This window comes from Caretta caretta, chromosome 25 (genome assembly GCF_965140235.1).
Source record: "Caretta caretta isolate rCarCar2 chromosome 25, rCarCar1.hap1, whole genome shotgun sequence".
NCBI lineage: Eukaryota > Metazoa > Chordata > Testudines > Cheloniidae > Caretta > Caretta caretta.
This window is the reverse complement of record NC_134230.1, coordinates 15,045,676-15,068,316: the sequence shown is the minus strand read 5'-3', so window position 1 is coordinate 15,068,316 and position 22,641 is coordinate 15,045,676. Positions and strand designations below refer to the sequence as shown.

At 46.3% G+C, this 22,641-nt stretch overlaps 1 protein-coding gene across 3 annotated transcripts in view; it reads left to right on the top strand.

Moving 5' to 3' along the window:
- TMEM259 (transmembrane protein 259) overlaps positions 1–22,270 on the top strand; it is a 30,356-nt gene extending 8,086 nt beyond the window's left edge. For 2 of the 3 annotated variants that reach the window (XM_048831301.2, XM_075123253.1), the window contains 10 exons: positions 2,529–2,798; positions 5,040–5,217; positions 11,017–11,127; positions 12,471–12,593; positions 12,897–12,997; positions 15,247–15,304; positions 16,031–16,114; positions 16,787–16,919; positions 17,373–17,472; positions 18,547–22,270. In XM_048831301.2, the coding sequence (XP_048687258.2) occupies positions 2,529–2,798; positions 5,040–5,217; positions 11,017–11,127; positions 12,471–12,593; positions 12,897–12,997; positions 15,247–15,304; positions 16,031–16,114; positions 16,787–16,919; positions 17,373–17,472; positions 18,547–19,422 (2,034 nt within the window). In that variant the 3' untranslated portion in view covers positions 19,423–22,270. The remainder of the gene's footprint in view (positions 1–2,528; positions 2,799–5,039; positions 5,218–11,016; positions 11,128–12,470; positions 12,594–12,896; positions 12,998–15,246; positions 15,305–16,030; positions 16,115–16,786; positions 16,920–17,372; positions 17,473–18,546) is intronic. The other variant, XM_048831302.2, reaches the window with a different exon arrangement.
- Positions 22,271–22,641: the final 371 nt, after the last annotated feature.

Here is a 22,641-nt window from a genome sequence, read left to right as displayed (position 1 = left end):
GGGGCTATGGGGAGCTAGATTAAAAGGAAACACTCTTTAAGCTGGCAGTTTTCCTGTAATAAGTACAACACACCCACCTTTCATGTCCAAGGAATGTCCCCAGTTGGAGCATGTTTTTTCAGTGTATAGCTGTTTTGTGTTACCTGCTTTAATTTGGTACCAGCTCCCTGTTGAAGGTCTTGATGGCACCAAAATACAATCTAAAGGGGTTGAATACTTTTTTTATTTTTTACTTTCAACTGTGTGTTAAATCCACAGAGAAGTGCCCAGGGAATAGACTCAGTATTGTTTGCCTCATGCCCTCCCTGGAGAAGGTGATCCCAGTATTAAACTGCAATCATGGGAAGAAACAAGGAACAGCCTTGGGGCTGGGTGTAGATATATTTATAGACATCATTTTAAAGCTGGATCAAATATTAGATCTCACGGTTGCAAAGAAACGCTTGGAAATGTATACTGATTAGCACCTTACAGGCTCAAAGCCCAGAAGGCAAATAAGAACCTAACATACATTATTTTAACATATCATGATTTTGGGGCCGGTCTGACTCATTATTTTTGAATACTTTTTGTCTTGGCAATGCTGGGTACTGTCTGATCTAGACCTCAAATAATCTAGATACTTCTCCTGTTGAGGCTTTTTTAGGTCCCTTACAATAAAAGCACGCAGCTGAACAGCAGCCACACACCAAAGAGAGTCTATCCCAGGAAGCTTGAGTACAAACCTTAAGATCGTCGTGCATATGTAAGATACAGTAGGGGAGTTCTACCAAGCCAGAAATCAGACAGGCTAGTTGTATCTGGGAAGATTTGTGTAGTCTGATAGCTATACTTCGTTCGCAGTCACGTTCTTACAGGATTTGATTGATCCTGGGATACATCCCCATTCCTTTCATTACATTGTGTGGAGTAATGAAAATGTGCAGTGTTTAGCACTCCTCAAAGATGATTTCTTAGTGAAACATGTACCCTTAGCCCAATGTGTTCACCCTGGTAAATTCTGGGACTTTGCTGTTAATGGATCATTATTAGATTAAAAATTGTAATTTAAAAAATGTCCTTATCTGCTCTTGTCAGAGCCCTAGTTTATTAAGGTTAAAAGTGTCTTTAAAAAAATCTAGCTTACTTTTCACTGTTTGGTATTTTGTTTTGAGCTTCATTCAGCATGGGGCATGAAAACAGGCTGGTCAATTTCACTGTGTAGTTACCTTTGACTAGCAGGACTCTGAAGTGTTTTCTACAAGTAGAAAGGAAATTATTTTAAATTCAAACTCTGTCCTTGGAAACTTTAAAAAAAAAAATCACAAGAACTAACAGAAAAGTTTAATGAAAGTCTTTGAAATAAGACCTAAAACTATCTGACTCTGTCCCTTTAAAACATTTCCAATGACTGTCTCATGACTTGTGATATCTGCTGAGCAAAGATTATATGTTGGCACCAACCGAAGCAAGCACCTTGTCAATATTAAACTGAATTCTAGAGGCTTGGGAGTAAATACACAAGAATTAATTACTAGAGTTACACTTCCTGGAAAATTCTGGCCCAGTGGATTCATGCAGTATATTTCTTCCACTGGAAACCAGTTTCTGGGTCAGAGGGGAAAGTCTAGCAAGGGATGGCTTGTTTGCCAACAAACAAGCATTTGAAAATAGCACAAGAGAGTGGGGTGAGGAGAGCCAAAGGTAAATGGGCGGTGTCCGTTTTTTTTTTTGAAGATAGGTTACTTTTGGGGAAAACCAGGAAGTTAAACTCTGTGCTTCCCAGATGTATCCAGGACAGTTTTTCTCTGAACGGGCCTCTGCTACCATATCAGATGGCTATTACAACCCACTTTCTGGTAACCATTATTGCCAGCTCAGTTGCTAGTAGAACTGATATTGTGCCTCCTAGTCAGGAAAGACTGGGTGCCTGATTCTCTACTGCCCTGCCCCCTTGTGCAAGCATTTACACCAGTGCAAAGTGAATGTAAAATGCTACTGTTTTGGATCAGAATCGGGCCCTGGTTTTGTAACATGTTAGATCCCTGTAGCATGTGAACAAACCCAAACAATATATGTACAAGGCTGCTGAAATACAGCCGCTTCTGGGGCGGCAGTCACCCAGCATACAGCACATTGTGCAACAAGGGTGTGAATGGGGAAGGACACCAGGGCCAACTTCTACTCCTGTGAAAGGTGTGATGAAGTCTCTTGAATGTCTACCCACAGCAGACAGGCCTCAGCTTTACAAGGTGTGACAAGAAAGGCTGATGCAGGTTCATGGCAAAATACTCCCTGGACCTGCCTTCTCCAGCTGAAGAGATGAACTGGTTCCAGGAACTTTAGCTGTTAATATTTTGATGCTTAAACTGTCAAGACTGGGAAGCTTCAAAGTTCTTGGCTGTTTCTGTCTTTGTTGGCCCAAACACATCCAGGTATCTTACTGGTTAGCAAGAAACATCTATAAAGCATGTGAATTTGTAAAAGTATCAGGTTTAAAAAGGTCCAACCTGTACTCATGACCTCTCCCTTGTTTCCTGCTGTTTCAGGCTCTCTTTGTGCTGTTCATTCTGGCTTACATTCACATCGCCTTCTCCCGTTCGCCCATTAACTGCCTGGAGCACGTGCGGGACAAGTGGCCGCGTGATGGCATCCTGCGGGTGGAAATACAACGCAACTCCAGCCGAGCCCCCATCTTCCTGCAGTTCTGCGAGGTGGAGAAATTTCCGGGAATGGTGATAGAGTCTATGCAGGAGGAGGAGGAGGAGGAAGAAGAGGAGGAAATGACTGTGGAGATGTTTGAAAACAGCTCTGTCAAGGTAAAGGCTAGCCATGTGCTCCCTGGGAAAGAGTTGGGGATGTCTTCTTGCAGGGAGCATAGAAATAACTTTACAGATTGGCTTGGTGCTAGTGAAATATTCCTGTGCCCCACCCTTGTCATGTCCCCCTCATCAGTTCAATTTAAAAAGAACCTCTGACCTCTCCAAATGTCACCTCAAGCAGAAACTTGTGTGACTAGAGTGGCCTTTAAACATACACTGGAGGCCGGTAAACTCCATCTCCATTGACCCAGTGGGAGATGTGATTTCTAGAGCAGAAGGCCCATCACAGAAAATGCCCTGTGCCTGTCCTTTCCCAAACAGCACATCTGTTGCGTCACTTCTTTTTCAAGCACTGAAAAGTGCATTTGAAAGTGGTGAGCAGGGGGGAGGTTGTTTAGAAACAGACCGTGCACGCAGTGCTGATAGGCTTTCCTGGGACTGCGCTATTGGATAGCTTGTTTCAGATGCACAGATGTTCTAAACTTTCCTGAGCAGTGGCCATAACGCTTTCTGCTTCTCTTTGGATCCCTCCTCATTATGGAGTGATGTGCGCATCAGTTTGCGATAAGTGCCATCCTCTTCCAGCACATCGTGTGTGTGAGGGTAATGTGATCTTCCCAAACTCATACCAATAAAGCTTTTATACCGTGTCATCACAGAGAATGTGTCTCTGTGTCACATATTACAGAGAAACTATTTTTAGGAATGTTTTAGAGGTTTGTTTTGTTTTTTTTAATCGCTGTATTGGGACTATTTCTTGTATCTCCCTGCCTGTAAAGCCTGGTGATATTAGATGCCATGAGTATAGGGCCCAGAGGGGAAAAGAAATTAAAACTAACAAGTGGAAAATACCACCTCCAAAATAGCCATTCTGAACCTAAAAATGCCTCTGCTTTAAAGTCTGAAAACTCGGTCCCTTTCAGAGCTAGAGAGGAGTGCTGAGTCCCATGGGAAATCTTCTTGTAACAGGGCAGTGGGTCTTTGGGGCCCTTACACCAAGGAGCTGTATGTAGGCCACATGCCTGTTCCTAGTCATGTGTCCAAGGGGAACTTACATACTCAGGCAGGAGACTAGAGAGGAGATAGGGTCAGGGAAATGGCTCTGGCAGAAGTCCTGAGAGGAAGTCCCCTTCAGGAGCTGGTTTTGGGGCAGCCTCAACAGGGGAGGCTTGTGAAAGGCCTGGACAAGAGCTAAACTGCTGTAGGGCAGTGAGACAGGTTTGGATGGTGGTGGCAACGTGCTCTGAATGTTCTATGAAGAGGACTGGAGCTGTGCTATTGTTTGCAACATGACTGCCCCTTGCCTGGCTGATTGATCAGCTCACCAGCTTGCGTGTCCCCTTTCCAGTGGTAGAAAGATCTGGTTTTTTAGTCTGCTGGGCTACAACACACCAGACGGAAAAGCTGTGACGTTTTTAGGCACAGAAAAGCCGATATTAGCCCAGGACTGAATCTTGGCCTTTCCAGGCTAGGGCTAGCTTTGTGGGGGGAATCAACGCATAAAGGGAGGAGAGAGAAATATTCCCTCTGGTGGGTTCAGATAAAAATCTGGAAGCTGTTTGATGTTCTAAAGGGATTTGCTGTGTTAGAATAAAACTTGGGGTGGTGGATTATGGTGACGCAGCCATAGATATATTGATAAATTTAACGTACCTGTGCAGTTCATGGCACTTCTCCAATTTAGCATTGGCTGTCACCCCCACGTAGCTGGCTCACATACATGAATGCTAGTAACTAAATACAGTCTCTGTAACTTCACTCCCCTTACCCTCCTGGCTTTTAAAGTCTTTAATCTGTGGGGCCCTTCACTTTGGGATCTCCTACTCTGCTGTTCTGGTTCACTGGTGCAGCCATCTCAGGTTCAGAAATGTGATCAGCAATGATCTTGTGCTGCCCGATCGCCATTTTGGCAGTTTGTTTGTCAGTGATCGAGCAGGCTGTCAACATTATGCAGCTCAGTCTGTCTTGAAATCTACTGGGACTCTGCCACGTGTAAGAGGGTAATTACCCTGAACGCGCCAGGCTGGTGTAGTCCCACAAGAACCTGCCATTTCTTGTAAGTCCAAAGCTCCGTTTGTTTTCAGACCTGACGGAATGCTTGCAAAGGTTGGGTTTTGTGTCTGTCTTTTCCTCCTCATGTTTCAGTGTTTGACTTGTTAACTGGATGGGGGAGGGGCTTGGAAGCCCAGAATCGAAATGAGCACTAATGCTACTTTCATTCCAATGGTTTTTCAACAGTTTGAGCTGGACATCGAGCCCAAGGTGTTTCTCAAGCCATCCCGGGCAAGCAGCACTGAGGCACTGACCCAGGTGACCCAGAACGAAAGCCAGGAGTTCTCGTTTAGCGAGGCAACCACTAAAGGTATGCAGCCTCTGAGTGAGACTGTGTCCGAGTTTGAGATGCTAGCCAGAGCAGGTAAAGACCACTTACACTGGTATCCATGTTCCCTCCTCCCCTTTCACCTGTATATCCTCCCTTTCACTCCTCTTTCACTCCTCTTGGCTTCTCGAGGCACTTGCATAACAACCTTCAGTGTTTTCCAGATGTCGCTCTTGCCTTTGAATGAGGTGAAATTGACAAATGCTGACTTTGGTTCTGCAGAACTTTGCTCTTTGGCTGGGGTGGGAGCCAGGCTTGTGCTGTGAAGTCTGCTGAAGTCTCTTGTTGCCAGCAGTGCCTGGATTGTTATGCTGATCAAGCATCACAAGGATGGTTATACTAGAACAGACTGTTTGGTCTGGTATCATGTCTCTGACAGTGGCCAATGACAGATGGGCCAAAAGAAGATGAACCAACCTCCCCTTCACCTTTCCCCCATAATTCACCTGAGCAACTGTTGTCTTTTTATCCTCTAGGGGCGATGCAAGAAATTCCTGGGGGGGAAATCCGTAAATCCAATTTATAATACATATTCTTAATAGTACTAGCAGGGATTTGCTGATCCTTGGTCCAGGACCAGGTCTTGGAATAGCTAACTGGTCCTGAAAGCATTTGTACTGATCCACTGATCTTAACCCTGGCAGATTGCAAGATATGGAGATGCTAGAATCACAAAATTCAGAATACCATCTTGCTTTTATCTTCCCTACTTCAATTGCAACGTGATTTTAGCAGCTAATATCGTACAACTTTTAGAAAGCGACCATGGGTTTTTATTCCTTAAACTGCGATTCAAGGCATATGCATGGTATAATGCTATGGTGTCTGGCTGTACTAGATAGCTGTTAGGTTGAAGTAGGATCGTGATAACTGGAATGACTTAATAGTTAGCATGTCTTGTTTGCTGAAACGGATGTTTTATTTCCCTGGAAAACTGGGATTCTTTGCTTTCCAGCAGTCTAAACCATTATTTCTAGCTATGAAGGATTATGAGCGCTAACATTAAAATGCTCGCTGTTCCCTTGATCTTGCAGTATTTTATTTGGTGCTGGTCCAGGTTTGATTTAGTCCTGAACTTCAGTTGGTGATTAGGGGGTCATGACACTACTTAAGACTTAGGAATGAAATATATATTGTATCTATCACAGAGGTTTTTTTGGGTGCAATACCATCATTCATGCCCATGCAAAACTCCCCCATATTATCTATAGTGTACACTGAATAGGCTCTTCTGCTTTTGCTGAGTTCTCAGTGGAAATGATCCAACAAGAGGAAAGGAGAGAAATTAATAAGTGGTGCTGTCCATATCTTTACCAGTGTAATAACCAAGAGCATCTTGTCAAAAAGGCTTGTGGGAATGTGAATAGGACTCATTTCCCTTCTCTTCTTACCTTTCCCAATTAAAGGGACATGGTTTAGTTCCCAACTTTTAATCTTTGTGTAAGATACATTAAAATAAATTGATATCGATGCTTTCATGATCTAAATGAAAGCAATTCTTGTGATGGGATTTAAACCCTTTGTCCGTGTTTGCAAACTGGTAGCAATTGTGCTACCAATGAAAACCGAAAAGTAAAACTGACCAGTCTGCTTTCATCATCTACTGGGTGAAATGTAACAAGTGGGAAGCTGCAAATCTATGTTTCAGAGTAACAGCTGTGTTAGTCTGTATTCGCAAAAAGAAAAGGAGTACTTGTGGCACCTTAGAGACTAACCAATTTATTTGAGCATAAGCTTTTGTGAGCTACAGCTCACTTCGTCGGATGCATACTGTGGAAAGTGTAGAAGATCTTATTATATACACACAAAGCATGAAAAAATACCTCCTCCCACCCCACTCTCCTGCTGGTAATAGCTTATCTAAAGTGATCACTCTCCTTACAATGTGTATGATAATCAAGGTGGGCCATTTCCAGCACAAATCCAGGTTTTCTCACCCCCTCCCCCAAACTCACTCTCCTGCTGGTAATAGCTTATCCAAAGTGACCACTCTCCTTACATTGTGTATGATAATCAAGGTGGGCCATTTTCAGCACAAATCCAGGTTTTCTCACCCCCTCCCCCAAACTCACTCTCCTGCTGGTAATAGCTTATCCAAAGTGACCACTCTCCTTACATTGTGTATGATAATCAAGGTGGGCCATTTTCAGCACAAATCCAGGTTTTCTCACCCCCTCCCCCAAACTCACTCTCCTGCTGGTAATAGCTTATCCAAAGTGACCACTCTCCTTACATTGTGTATGATAATCAAGGTGGGCCATTTTCAGCACAAATCCAGGGTTTAACAAGAACGTCTGGGGGGTAGGAAAAAACAAGGGGAAATAGGCTACCTTGCATAATGACTAAGCCACTCCCAGTCTCTATTCAAGCCTAAGTTAATTGTATCCAATTTGCAAATGAATTCCAATTCAGCAGTTTCTCTCTGGAGTCTGGATTTGCAAATCTATGTTGAAATTTCTCTTACATAATGTGTTGCTAGTAACTCAGGAAAGGAAGTTACATTTCTTATATATGACTTTTAATCTATATTCCTTTAAAATATTTTAATCATGGGAAGCCTGACTCTTTTGATCTGCCTCCTTTAGGAAGGAAGGAATGCTATGACACTGTTCGGAAAAATCCTCTTTAAATTGATTGGTTGCTCCTTAACAGGGGATTTTTCTGGTCTTGGGGCTATCACAGCAGACAATGTCTACTTCAAACTGCCATCTAAGCAGGCAGTCATAACAATCATCATAAAGTGATGTCAAAAGGCTTATTTTAAAAAAAAAAAAATCTACTTCTTGCTCCTGCCTCTGGTTTTGGCCATTCTGGAAGCAGCAGCAGTTCCTGTGTCCTGAGATGTTCTAACTCTAGAGAAGTTAATTGACTGTGGTTAGAGCCAGCAGGCCCAGCTGCAGCTGCGAGACCTAGAGAAGCTTCAAAGCAGGAAAATGTACTTTGAAGAAGACCGTTTTGAACAATGCATTTTATGCATTTAATTTTTTTGCCTCCAAAATATGCATTTATAATTAATTTAACGGCGGCACATGGTGTTGATCTTAAAGCACTGAGTTGGCACACGCTATTGACTTGATTCAGGTTTTGTAGGAGTTGACGTGATATGATTTGCTAAATTAACCTTTGGGACAAGCAAATGAGGCTGCTATATGTATACCTTGTCCTTCCAAGAAAGCAAATTAGTTTTGTCCCGTGTGGAGTGTCTACTTACCATTCATTTATTGTAGTCAGAGTGAAGGGGGTAGGAGAATATTCTTACAGCATTCCCAAAATGTGTAGAAAATGGAAGTTGCATAAATCTCCCCCATAAATTCCTTGGAGAACACACACAGGTGTCTCTGTCCATCATTCTTTACACACATGCTGCAGTGGGACGCGTCAAACCCTGATTACAGCCGCGTGGATTTCCTGTTTCCCTGTGTTCAGACACCTCAAGGACTGAGTGGGAAAGGGAAGCAATTTTAACTTGGTTTTTATCACAGTGAGATCAGTTCTCCTGTTCTGCAACCCACAGAAGCGTGACTTCTGGTTTCCGTGCTTATATGATATGCAAAGGTTAATGACTTTCTGCCTGGGACTAGTTGTTGGCTAATGCCCAAGTAATGGGGGTGAGGAGTGAAAGATTCCCATCAAAAAGACCCTCGCATTGTGGTGGTTTCATCAAACTGACCCAGAGCTGTGTAAATTTTTGTATTAATTGATTTAACTGGCCTTAAAAGGAAAGCTCTTTGTAAAGGTATTTAATTTTTGCCAAAAATCCTCTTGTATGAATTAATGTATTTTTGTTATCTGCTCTTTGGGGGTGAGTCATTTAGCTGTAGAACGCAGGATACAGCCACATCCACTTATATTAGCTGCCTCTGAATGCTTGAAACAGCCAAGTGACCTGTGTTTGACAAAAATGCTCCGTTAAAATAATACGGGTGTAGCACCTAGCGCAAAAACCTTAAACCTGGGCAGCGCTTAGCAGGGCCAAACAAATCCATATTTCCTGGCCTGAAGCTCTGTTAGGCCTATTGTACTCATGGGTTTATGCTAGCAGTCTGCTAGGAAATCTTCAACAGCTGAAAGGGGCCTGCATAAGGAGGTCACTTGAGGACAAATTGAGAGGAGGGGGAGGGACAAGTGGCTTCCATTCCTGCAGGCGCAGTGCCCGGCGCACAGAGGTTCTGAAGCCAACCTGTAAATCTCAGCAGATGTCTGCCATTGTAAATTGTTCAGCTTCTCACAATAAACACCGATTTGTCCTCTACCAGCAAGCAGTTCTGTTCCAGGTCCCAGGCCTCCCCTGGGCCCAGCCTCACTCTTGACAGGAAATCTTTACAACTCTGACAGATCAGTTCTTGAAAACCTTGCTGTCTTATCTGTGGATGGCAATTCTCTAAACAGACTTGTTTCTAAATGGGATATCTTTCAAAGCTTTTCTTTAAGGCACTAGTGACTCTTGAGTGGGTAATGCTCATCTGTCACTTTTCATATGAGAGAATATGAATAAAAACAGGATCTTTGGTTTTTTTTAAAGAGTTTGTCGTCTCCTTGTCTGTAGCTGAAGTTACAAGCTGGTTGCTTTGGAAACTGAAGTCCTAGAGTATATTGTGACTTTAATAATACTTTGCCTTTCTTTAGTATCTTCAATTCATTGCTCTTAAAGCCCTTGATAGAGAGAAACAGATCCAGCCCCTCTGCGAGATGGGTGATATTATCCTGCCTTCACAGATAGGGTAATAGAGGCCCAGAAGTGAAGGTCACAAAGCCAAGTCAGTAGCAGAGCAGGGATTACCATTTGAGTAATGATTCCTCTTGGATGGGGATTAGAACAAGGGACAGAAGCATGGTTCAGCACAGGTCTAACAAATGTCCCGTGTCTGGGGGCCAGAGTGGGGAAAGAGAAGGACAGAACATGTTCTCATTAGAGCATATAACATCCTCTCAAGTCCATTATTATAAGTGGTGTTTAGTCTCCTGATTCACTTTGCTGTGCCTTCCTGGTTTATTATGCTCTCCTTCAGAGGAGGGTTCAAATCTGTGGTCTTCAGAGACAGTGAGCTGGAGTTCTTTCATCTGCTTTACTGTCTGTTGCTGAAGCTTGGTTACTAAAGGTTTTGTTAAATTGGCCCCAATATTAGGGATTGAGAATGGGATTGGGAGAGTCTCATGAGCCGAACAGTAGTGACCTGATGCTCTTTCCATTTGATGGCCTGTGTGAAATGAGTTGATGGGGAGATGATCACTTTCAAAAGAAGAATACCAGCCCGACTGATGGGGCAGTTTGCATAGAGACCACTAGGCATGAAGACAGCTCCCTCCAGGCTGGAGTTGCAGCCTGCTGGTAGAATAACATGGGGAAGCCTTGCATTGTTGCTGATCCTGCTTAAAGTTATTTTGGCTGGAATTTTCAAGGCAGTGAATGGGCTCCTTTAAAAACCCCAGGCCTTGTAGGTAGGACTCCAGGAGCCTGGGCTGTAAACATGGCACCTTTCAATGCCCTGAATCCAAAGTGAGTGGACCGTTCCTGAGTGATGCTCCTGCTGAAGTGGTTGAGAGGATTTCCCCTGAAGCCAACAGCTGATATCAACCCAGTGAACCTCCTGGGGTGAATGCCACTAGAAAATGCATCAAAGGGTTCATTCCTATCCATGTTAATTGGGTGGGATTACTATTGGGGGAGGGGGAAGTGATGTAAAAAGTGCAACCAACGCGTTAAAATGACAAAAAGCCTTTTGTGCTTGTTTCTTGGCAAACCTGCTTTTCAGGAGGGGATGGGGTAAAGAGGGGTGTATCCATGGTCGTTTGCAAACCCTGCAGTTGAATCTCCTTTCCCTTCCTCTCTTGCAGTGTGGCCCCAGGAAGAGTACATTGTGGAGTATTCTTTGGAGTACGGGTTTTTACGCCTGTCTCAGAGCACTCGTCAGCGTCTCAGCATCCCAGTCATGGTGGTGACACTAGGTATGTAAGGGAAATGACTGGGGTTCACGCATTAGTTGACAAGACTCTTCTAAAATGCCTACATGCTGTTTGCCAACATCCCAGTTTTAGCCATGCCCCCACATACCTACCTTTGCTTCAGTCGCACAGAACTCGGAGGGGACCCTCATTCAGAGAAGGGCTGTCTTTCCAATACGATGCCAAGGCATCCATTACTGAGTCTGAATCTAAGCAATCCGTTTTGCTATCCGAGTCCTAGTGTTATTTTCTAGAGCAGTTGTCTCTTCCAGGAAGGAATCTGAAGAAACCAAACCTAAACTCTGCCCAATTTGTATTATTTTGTTGCTTTTCCTCCTTTGCTTTAAACTTTAGAGGCTAGAAACAAAATAGCCTGCAGCCCTCCGAGACCATGCTACTTAACACTTGTGATGCACAACATCGATGCCTGTTGTCAGGAGCGATTATACCTTTCAGAGACCATGTTGAGCATGTCTCCTTAGCACTGTTGTTTATCTCTAATCATCTCTGCATCCTGCATAGCCACAGGGACCATTATCCTGTGACAGCATTCTCTTAAGTTTCCAAGGAATAAGTGTAGTCTTATACCTTCTAGTGCCAAAAATCCTAATTAATCAGATGCCAAAATATGTGCAACAATCAGATTAGAAAAGGAGTACTTGTGGCACCTTAGAGACTAACCAATTTATTTGAGCATGCGCTTTCGTGAGCTACAGCTCACTTCATCGGATGCATACCGTGGAAACGGTATTAGATTGATTAGACAGTGCAAGAGAGTGGTACGGTTCTGCTGTAGTAAATGGTGATTACATGGCAGACAACACATGGGTCTACGTTAAAGGTAGGTGGTGTTTTTATTTGGTCTGATCATTCAGATTCCTACGTAAGCTCCCTACCTGCCTTACTGAAAATGGCTTGCTTTTGTATTCCTCCTTTCATCTAGATGGATCCCAGCTGCATTGTGAGCAATTACATGTGTTTACATGCATTCAAATGAGTTTTATAACCATCCATCTCACTGTCCTTACCCTTCCTGATTGTTTCTGTCATGTGAAGAGCTTCTGTTCATATCGGCTGTTCTCATCCAACTGCAAAAGCCAATGTTTCTACGGTACTATGCCTACTGTCCTGCTAAAAGGCTCAGACAACTGAGCGCCATGCTTAGCTGGGCAAGTGCAGCACTTCCGCTGGCCTAAGAGTCTAAGCCTGGGAATCCAATTCTGTTTGCGCACATAGCACCGCAGAGCGTCGGATGGGTCTTGATGTAAATAGTAACAAGCAGAGTTTCCTGCTCCGTGGTTTGACCTCTGATTGAACAGAGTGAATCTTCTTTGCCTTTTATGCAGACCCCACCAGAGACCAGTGCTTTGGAGACCGATTTAGTCGCTTGCTGCTGGACGAGTTCCTAGGTTACGATGACATTCTAATGTCCAGTGTGAAAGCTTTAGCTGAAAACGAAGAGAACAAAGGTAAAGGCACCAGGAAACAATTTTGTGGTGGAATATTTGGAGGAGGCGCTTTCAGTCTGTGGGTGCATGAATGGTGTGCCCTGGCTGTTGACTGTGCCCTAGTACTGAGAATGGTTCCCCGGCTCCATGGGGAGATTATCACCATGCAAGTAAAATGAACCAAGTGTGAGAAGAGAGAGGATAATGGCCACAAGGAAGACTTTCTCCTGCCACATGCTGAATAAGAATGAAGGATGCACCACTATGGGAAGCTCAACCGATCATTTATTGTTTAATCAGACCGGGCTCCTCTGTTTCTTCCAGGTTTCCTCCGCAACGTGGTGTCTGGGGAGCACTATCGCTTTGTCAGCATGTGGATGGCTAGGACGTCATACCTAGCTGCCTTCGTCATCATGGTCATATTTGTAAGTAAAACGGTTTGTGTTGCCTGGATTTCTGGACTAGGGCTTGAAAGGGATTTAAGATTGAATTTTGGTAACTTTCTTATGTGCCCTAATTTGTATTAACACAAGAGGCCATGGCTACTTTTACTAAATACACTCACAATCTTTTTTGCAAATGCAGAATTGACCCAGATGAAACCAATAAGCAAAGGAGGCTGAGATCATAGATGCCAAACCACTATGCCTATAGTTAGGGCAGTGTTCCTTCTTCCTTTGATAATCTAATGGCTGGTGAGAGGAGGTGTTTAAATATATTTCTCGTGAAGATAAATCAGTCCTGTGTGATCTTTCTCAGAGAGACAGTGTGGCCTAGCTGGAGGTGCACAGAACTGGAACAGAGCTGGAATTTTGGGTTCTGTTCTCGACTCTGTTACAGATTTGTACTTTGATTTTGGGGCATCACTTTAGCTGCAGTAGGAGTCTAGTTCTGACAGGTTAACTACATGCCTATCTCTTTCACAGGGGCAGCATGTGGTTTAATTACTGTTTGTAACGTGCCAAAGAAGCGCTACTTAAAGCATGAAATGTGCAGTACAGTCTTGAGCTTTGTTACAGTGCTAAGAAAAATCCACACAAGCCAGAAAATTCTTAGTTAACATAGATTCTAAGCTCAGAAGGGTCTCTTATGATCTTCTAGTCTGACCTCCTGCATAGCCCAGGCCAAAGAACCTCACAAGTACATGTCATAGTGTGACGAAGTGGGACTGTTCTTAATGTTTCCTCTGAATAGTGTGGGGGTGCCTCAGTTTCCCCTAGGCAGTTCTTAAGTATCTAGGGGGTGGAGTAAGGGTGTGTGATCATTGCAGAGCCCTAGAGGGCATGTGTGTGCAGGAGTCTGGACACAGAGAATGGCCAACACCCTGTTTCCTGGCAACTGATGGCCTGGGCCCTTCCCCCCCTGCAAGGTGAGAGCTGAAGGGTTGGAGAACAAAGGAATCAGGTGACCACCTGGCCCGGGAAAGGAACAAAGCCCAGAGGAGGAGGGGCTGGAGGGGGTTTTTCAGTTTGGGGCTGGCTGGGACATGGAGTGAAGTGCAGACGTGGTTGTCTGGCTCACTGCCCCCCAAAATGGACCCAGCTGAGGGGTCCCGTTCTCTGCACCTGCAAGCTCTGTTTTAGACCATGTTCCTGTCGTCTAATAAACCTTCTGTTTTACTGGCTGGCTGAGAGTCACGTCTGACTGCAAAGTTGGGGTGCAGGACCCTCTGGCTTCCCCAGGAGCCCCGCCTGAGCGGACTCGCTGTGGGAAGCGCACGGAGGGGCAGAGGATGCTGAATGCTCCGAGGTCAGACCCAGGAAGGTGGAAGCTGTGTGAGCTGCGTGTCCTGAAGACAGGCTGCTCACAGAAAGGCGACTGCCCCAGAGTCCTGACTGGCTTCATGGGGAGCAGTTCCAGAGCATCGCCCAGGGACTCCGTGACACATAGTTTGCAGGTTAACTGTGCCCTCTGCGGTCTGCTCAGGGGCACCCCTTTACATCTCAAACTTCTAGCCATCACCTCTCTGTGGGCAAAGTACTGCAACTCTCTTCCTCCAGACTGAGAATTTAGCCTTCAATTCCTTCTGCCCTTCAGTGTGCGTATCCCAGCAAATAAGACCTTAGCTCATCCCCTGTAGTTCTTCACTCTTTCTCAAGGGCTAGGACAGTGAATGCCAGTGACCAAACATAGCATAAAACAATAAACATGCTCAGTTTACTAGGTGTTTCCAGACCCTGGCATGCTTCCCAGTCCTTCGGATCCTTCCAGCAGGATTGTACCCTCTTGGTTACAATCTTGTCAGTTATTGGATCAACTTGAGGGATTCTGAGTCAATTCAGCTGAGCCTTTGTACCAGAAGCCTTTCTTAGTCTCCTGGGCCTCTGGAACCCAGTCTGAACCAGTATATGCAAAAATCCCCAGGAGGTGGTTCCTCTTTGGAGTTGGGTACCCCTGTCCCAGGATTTGCTGTAATGGCCCCTCACTGACCTTCATTCCTGGAGAAGGTTTGGCAACCCTCCCCCATGGAGCCAGAATACAATTGCTGGCTCACAGAGATACAGATAACATTTTTAAAACTTAGTACCGTAGACTCAGATCTCATGTGTCTGTAATATCCGTCTCAGTGCATCCCACATGCCATGATGGAGCATCAGCATGAACTCTGTATCTATGGGAAAACCAGCTTCCCAGGGTAGTCCAGTTCTAATCCTGATCTGTTTTGCCTTTTCAGACCCTGTCAGTCTCAATGCTGTTGCGCTACTCTCATCATCAGATCTTTGTCTTCATTGGTAAGTGCTTCTAAATCTCACTCCTACAAGTTGTTTCTCTTGGGATAATGCCATGCCCTGGTGAACACTCACTACCTTTTGGAGGGCAAGAAAACAGCTTAGTGTCTTTTGTGGAGCTGAGCTGACTTGAGACAGTCGATTCTTTATCCTATTCATCATCCTGGAGCTGGGAAAACACAGTAACATTTTCCAAAGGTTACTCATCCCGGAAGCTGACAGGGCATGACTTTGGCCACCTGGAGTACGCTGCTTAGTGACCACAGAACAGAATCTGTCTGAGTGTAAACGCAGCTCCATTGACTTCTAGACTCCTTTTCTTCCTGCTTACATCAGATGTGAATTTAGCCTTAAATCTCCAGACAAATATGCTCTCTTTAAGTTGCCCTTTGTGACCATTCCCCTCTTATCTGAGGTTGGCTGAATGCAAATCCCATGTTTCAGGGCATGGCCTAATGCCCAGGGGTCAAAAAACCATTGTCCCAAAGGTGCAGCCCTGGTGCCTTCTGGGGGATTTAGTCTTCCTCTGCAGCAGTGGGTGTAGGTCATTACCGGGGCAGGATTTGTTAGACCAGTGGCCTGCCCCAGTGTGGGCCTGTATGTACTGTGAGCTGTAAGCCATTCGCGGCCGTACTGTCTCCTGCATCTAGCTCTCAAGGTGGTTTGTGGCGTGTTACTCTGCTCCGTGAGCTGCTGAGAGCCCTTCATGGTTTGCTTTCCTTCTTGCAGTGGACCTCTTACAGATGCTGGAAATGAACATGACTATTGCGTTCCCTGCTGCTCCCTTACTCACTGTCATTTTGGCTCTAGTAGGTAAGAACATGGATTTACTCCTTACGCAAAGGAAGAACCCTGAGCATGTCCGAAACGAACTTAGTGTAGCAAGCCATGTTGGGGTGCATTGAACACACACAATCCGCCCCTGCCCCTTGTACCTTAGGTCACTGTGGGGGTTAATGTTCTCATTCCCTGCGGGGAGGTCATGTCATGGAACTTGGTGTGACCATGTTATAAGGTTTTGGGTTTTTTTTTTGTCCTAGTCTCCAGTAGAAATATACCCACACTCGGGTTAGGGCTGGTGAGGATTAGTGATTCTCAGAGTTGTGCATTGGGCTGGAGGTAATCCACATCGTGTATGTACATCATGTATAGCTTGATCCACTTCTCCATCTCTCACGTTCCTGACCTATGTCCTACACCCACAAAACTTCATTTAAAAACAATAAATCCTGGGCTGTGGCTAATGTTATAGCTGAAGATTCCAGTCAGCAAGGAAATCTTTGTGCTTTACCTCATCTGCTGTTAGAAACCAGCTCCATTGTGCCTGCTTGCATTTGCTTTGCAATCCGGCAAATGCACCATAGCACCAGTTACTAGATAGCGTTAACTCCGGGTGCACTCTTGGTTCTGGAGAATGGCTAGCTGGGATTACCCAGTGCCCAGGCCCCACAGCTAGTTGACATGTCAGTGTTTTCTGTCCGGCAGGCATGGAAGCCATTATGTCAGAGTTCTTCAATGACACCACCACTGCGTTTTATATCATCCTCATTGTGTGGCTGGCGGACCAGTATGATGCCATCTGTTGCCACACCAATACTAGTAAGCGGCATTGGCTAAGGTAAGAGAGTTGCCCATTCTCCTTCTAGCATGTGCGCTTCCATCAGCTAGCGATGTGCTTCAGGCCTATATTGCATGCCGCTTTATTCTGCGATGTGAGGCTTCTTTAAAATTTTCATCAGGCGGTGCTGGGTTGGCTTCCATTTCGGATGACTACTCTTTTCCCTTCTTGACTCCCAGTGTTCCTGCGTCTGAAGCCCAATTGCTTTCCCCACATTCAGGAGGCAAGTTGGCTCTTTCCTGTGTAACTATTAGGAAGTCCCCCTTTAAAACCGATTCAGACATTTGCCCACTTGTCGGTCCTGCTCTGTGTTTAGATGAACACTGATGTCTGCTGAGAAAGTCAAGAGTACCCATTAATCAGCTGCTCAGTGGGAAATCCCTGCCCAAGGCTGGGGTGGATGGGTTTTCTCTGTGGTTATGTCCTGTTCCTTATTGTCCCTTCTCTTTCCAGGTTCTTCTACTTGTATCACTTTGCCTTCTATGCATACCACTACCGATTTAATGGGCAGTACAGCAGCCTGGCTCTAGTCACCTCATGGCTTTTCATCCAGGTAAGCAGTGGCCTTCTTTTGCTGCTCCTTAGGTAGAAGAGTGGAGACAGATCTATGTCTTAGTGCTAATTCTGCCCGTGGTCACTTTGTTAACCTTATGAGGGAGCTGGATAGAAATCTAAGGCTTACAATATCAAGTCAGAAACTGATCAGGCCACTTGTATGGCTATGCATGGATGGACACAGGCTAGAGTAAATTACCCCCAAGTCACTGACTGCCACAATGTAGACTATAAAAGCTGTTACAAAGCAGGGTTTGAACAGACGTCTTTACTTAACCAAGAGATTTGTGTGCTTCCTGGGAACATGAGAATAGAGGTGGATGAAACTGCCAAATCTCTTAAGATACAGGGCCTTGGACTTCTAGGTCATGGGCTCAAATCTGGCTGTGGCCATTATTGACTTAAAGTTGGACCCATAAAATGGCTGAGAGTTAATGGCAAGTGAGTTTTGAGGGGGGAGTGTCTCAGTCAAATACCGACTGGATAGCTGTCCAGAGGACATAAGGCACCTTCCTAAATGATATCTTTGTGAGGGTTGTGACTCGGGGGCCAGGGACTGAATGGGCATATGCTGAACTCCCAGGTGACGCCTGTGGTGATGGTTGAATGGTGTTGAGGAAGCTTGCACTGCTGCTGCCTGATGTCCCTGCTCTGTGGCTAGAGGCCTTGAGTGTCCCTGGGTGATGACCTGACACCTCTCACCAGCTGTGAGCCTGCAGTCAGCTGTCCATAGAAACTCCAGATATTCCTGGCTGCCTTCTTCCTCCCCATCCCTCCTTAAGAGGCTTGGATTCTGTGGTTCTCTGGTTGGTTGCAGGGCTTTTATGACCTCACTAAGCTGCTGGAGAGGCCTCTAGGGACCACAGTGAAAGGTGGAAAATCCTTCCCAAAATGTCTAGGTTTGACTCTAAATCCAGAATGTTTCTGGTTCCCGTATGAGTCAGAGCAGCCTAGCTACTCCCCTGCTCTTGTGGTTACAACAGTTAAGGGAACCAATCCGCAGACTTTCTACAGGGCTGCAGCAAAAACCTTCTTGGCCAACAAGTAACCCCTTTCCCTTTGCGTTCCCTAGCACTCCATGATCTATTTCTTCCATCATTATGAGCTGCCAGCCATCCTCCAGCAGATTAGAATCCAAGAGATGCTGCTGCAGAACCAGCAGGTGGGTCAAGGGACCCAAACAACACTTCAGGACAACCTCAACAACAATACGACGGCTGCCCCCACTGACATGGGCAGCAGGCGGCCCCATCCAGGAGCGAGTCCAGCCGCAGACAGCAGCAGCCCCAGTTCTCTGGCCCCCAGCGAGGATCCCAGGGCTGTTGCCATTGCAGCTGCTACAGCCTCTTCTGTAGGGAGTGATCTGAACTGGGTAGCTGAAACTGCTGCTGTCATCACAGAAGCCTCGTTTCTGTCTGACCTGAGCACAACCCTCTTGGAGCCGAACGTGGTGAACGAAACCATGTCCAGTGGGAGCCCACAGGATGCTGCTGTCGCTGCTGCTTCAAGCTTGGTAGCCCAAATTCGAGTCGGTAGCGACCACGTGGAGACTGCTGTGGGCTCCGTTACTATTGAGGTCTCTTCAGCAGCTGTGGTTACTGCAACTGATGCACCCCCTGGGGCAGAAGACACACCAGCTACCCCCCTTGCCAGTGCCCCCCTTGTCCCAGCACAGGAGGATGGTGCATCTGTCCCCAGTCCTTCCCTTCCCAAGCAGACTGCAGCTGCAGGGGAGTCATTCAGCCAAGCAGAACCTAGCGGAAAGGACTATGTTGCAAACAGTAACCTGGCAGAGACCCCTCAGCCCCTCATGCAAGATACTGATCTGGTCAAGCATTTGGATAGTGCTTTTGGGGACCATGGGGAGACCACCCCCTGCCCAACAGCAGTGGACAGTACAGCCTGCTCCGAAACTCACTCGGAACCAGAGTCCAGGAGCCTGTCCTGAGCCCGTTCTCTCATTGATCTCTGGCAGTCCAGAAGGAATCTGGATTTCTTGTTTCTCCCCAGGCCTGACCCATAATTCCTTTTAGTGAGGGCAGAGCAGCTGGAGCGCAGTAAAGATTCCATACATTTCTCTCCTGGACTGTAAGTGTGTGTGTGTAAAAGGGACAGACTAGCTGGGAGCCATTAATGCCCAGCATCCCTCTGCAACTAGACCTGCAGAGAGGTTGTTCACCGCATGCAAGCTGCTGGGCCCCACGTTTTTCTTAAGCCATTGGCAGACAACAGGGCTGCCGGATTGGTCACTTGGGCTAGTCAGTGTCACAGTTCTGTGGTCCCCACTCCTTCCTCCCACCCCTCTTGTGTTGCTCTCACAAGGAAGGGCTTCCAGTAGTACTGGCTGGATCAGCAGCTGGGGACTGAGTCATTAGCCTTACTTGCCTTTGCAAGTGTGACCCAAATTGTACTAAACAATTTTTTTTGTTTTAACCCCCCAAAAAAAATCTTAGTGTGATGAGTTGCATCTAGTGTGGTGTATTCCTGGAAAGAGAGGCTGGAAAGCTCATCAACTGAAATGGAAATGAACCTCGGGGGCAGTCAGAAACCACTTGCTGGAGCTAAGTCATTTCCTTTCATCATGGGAGTTTTGGTGGATGCTGCTTGACATCTTCACTCTGACAGTTTGGTAGTGCCTAGCTGACTTTGTCCACAACTGTCTCCCTGTTCTCTGCTCTTGTTCCTCACCAGCCATGTGGGCCTTGACTGTAGAGGGGTTTTTTGGCTACTTAACAAAGGAGTAAAGTTGACTGTTGCAAAGACAAATTATATATATAGCTCTATCTATTTTTAGAAAGATGTAGAGGTTTTAAAGGGTGAGACACAAGTCTGTATTAATGTTGGGGAGAAGATACAGGTGGCAGTTTCTTGGCGTTCCTATCTTTTAGAACTGCAGTTTAACAGAATGTGTGTGTGGCGGGCAGGGGGTGTTAAAGTCTCCTTTGGAGATCCACAGAAGGCAGCAGAGGGCATCAGCAAGCTTGGCCCTCCACTAGGGAAAGTGCATCTTAAGCCCTGTGCCCTTCTGCCAGATTTCATCGCAGACGAGAAGCTGGGAATAAGGCTTCGATTAGCTGTAGTTAAGCATCTTCTTGCTGCCCTCTCCCTCTGACCTCTTACCAGTGGCCAGCCTGTCCTGGGAGAGGTGAAACGTGAGGCTGTTTTCCTGTGCTAACAGCTCTCCGAGAGCCAGTTAGCTGTGCCTGAGCTGATAGGTTCATACCGCTTCCCCCTGCAGGTTGGTGGCAGGGGTGTGCTTGTAACCATCTAGGCTGATTCTGGGATGGATCCCCATAGCTATCCTCCCTTTTCCATTCCCGCTGCACCCCCGCAAGGAGAGCAGCTCTTCTTTCTGCCACATGGCCTCTCAGCAGGGGCTCTCTGAATCTAGCACCTTAAATGCATAGCCCATAGACTGGGTAAGCTAGAGGGGAGCTAGTGCCAGGGGCTGTGGCCTGAAAACGTTAGGAATTGAACTATAGCTTCGTAATTCCTGAAGGAGCCATCAGGGACGCATGTGTATAGCCCTGTCACCACACAGCTCCGCTCTTTGCTTTGGTGGCTTAACCTGTTTTTTCAGTGCCTTGTCCCATGCGTGGGACACCTTCACATCCTAAGATTGGGCCCTTCCACAAGTCGAGAAACCCCCTTGGCACAGGGCCAGAAGGGGAGACTGCAGGTAGAAAACTGTTACTCATGATGGTTCAGTAGAAAAGGAAAGGACCCAAACACTGAAGCCAAGAAGAAATCTAGATACCCCCCTTCCTTTCCTTCTTGGCAAGAAGGAAGCCTGGAGCACTGTCCTGCTGAAAGGAAGAGGCAAAGCTAGCTCTGAGATTAGTGTCTCACCCTGGTAGACTGTAGTTTGCCCAAGGGCTGTCTGTCTCTCTACCTTTTTACTAACTAGTTCTAGTGGGTGACATCTGGTACCCAAGTTAGAGAGACTGCATTAGGAACCATCCTGTTATCGGCCGCAGAGTTTTCTAGTTCGCATACCAGTGCAGGCTGAGCCCATCCTGGGAGCTGCTCCCTTTGGAGAAGGGTTTGTGGTAAGTGATGTCCAGTTCCCCCAGCAAGGCTCTGAGAGGGGAGAAAAACTCAGGAAAAGGTAGCGTATGTGGTGGAAAAGGGAAGTGCCAAGGGGGAGGGTGGGGCTTAGGCCCTCTAGATTAGAGGGGAGGTGGGAGGCATGTCTCAAGGGGGATGGAGACCAAGCTGTGGAATTGTCCTTGGGCTCTATCCTTGTCTACAGGAGCTAATCAGCCCTCATCTGGAGTTTCCTTCCTGTCTGATCAGTCCCAGGAATGAGGCCCTCAGGTATTTCCACTGCTTACCACACAGGGCAGGTGGATGGGGAATTCGGGTGTGATCGAAGGATTTGCTATGTCATTGGCTGCCCAGCGCAAAGGGGTTTCTGACAGTATCTCAGCTCTCTCTTTCTCTGCCTTTCCTCCCCAGAAACCCATTTAGGGAGTAGATGCTGCTGCTGGAGGTGGAGTGTGCATGCCAGGGCCTGGTATGTTGGTGGACCCCTCTCGCTACACCCAGCCTCCCCAGGAGCAAGACCGGGTCCAGCCAACATCTCCCCCCTCAATTATTTGATGCTGCTTCTAGGCAGCTGGGCTCCTTGCGAACAGGTTGTAAAGGTCAGAGAGCACAAGCCAGCAGAAACAGCTGTAGGATTTTAGGAGGGGAAATGAACCAAATCATTTGCTGAATGAAGGGTAGAGTTCATTCTATTTAATTAATGTAAAAAATGTGTTTGTATATATATAATAAATATTATCTCTAACCTCTTCAGTGCTGCCGCTTTGCGAACGGTCGTGCAGGGGTTCTGGGCAGGCTGGATCTGTGAGGCTCTGGTCTTCATTCTGGGCAGTGTCACATACACTTAGCTCCTAGGTCTAAGACTTACTGCTGTCATAGTATCTCAGCACCTCCCTACCCCGGAGGTAGGGCACTTTCTTTGTTACAGATGGGGAGCTGAGACACTGATTAAGTGACTTGCCTGGGGAGTCTGTGGTGGAGCAGGGAATTGCCCCAGGGTCTTCCAGGCCAACCTTCCCCCCACCCCACACACAGCACAGCACTGGAGGAACAGAAGAGCAGCCAGCCTTTGGCTTGAGGCACATTGCACAGCCATATGGAGAAGATGCTGCTGCACTTC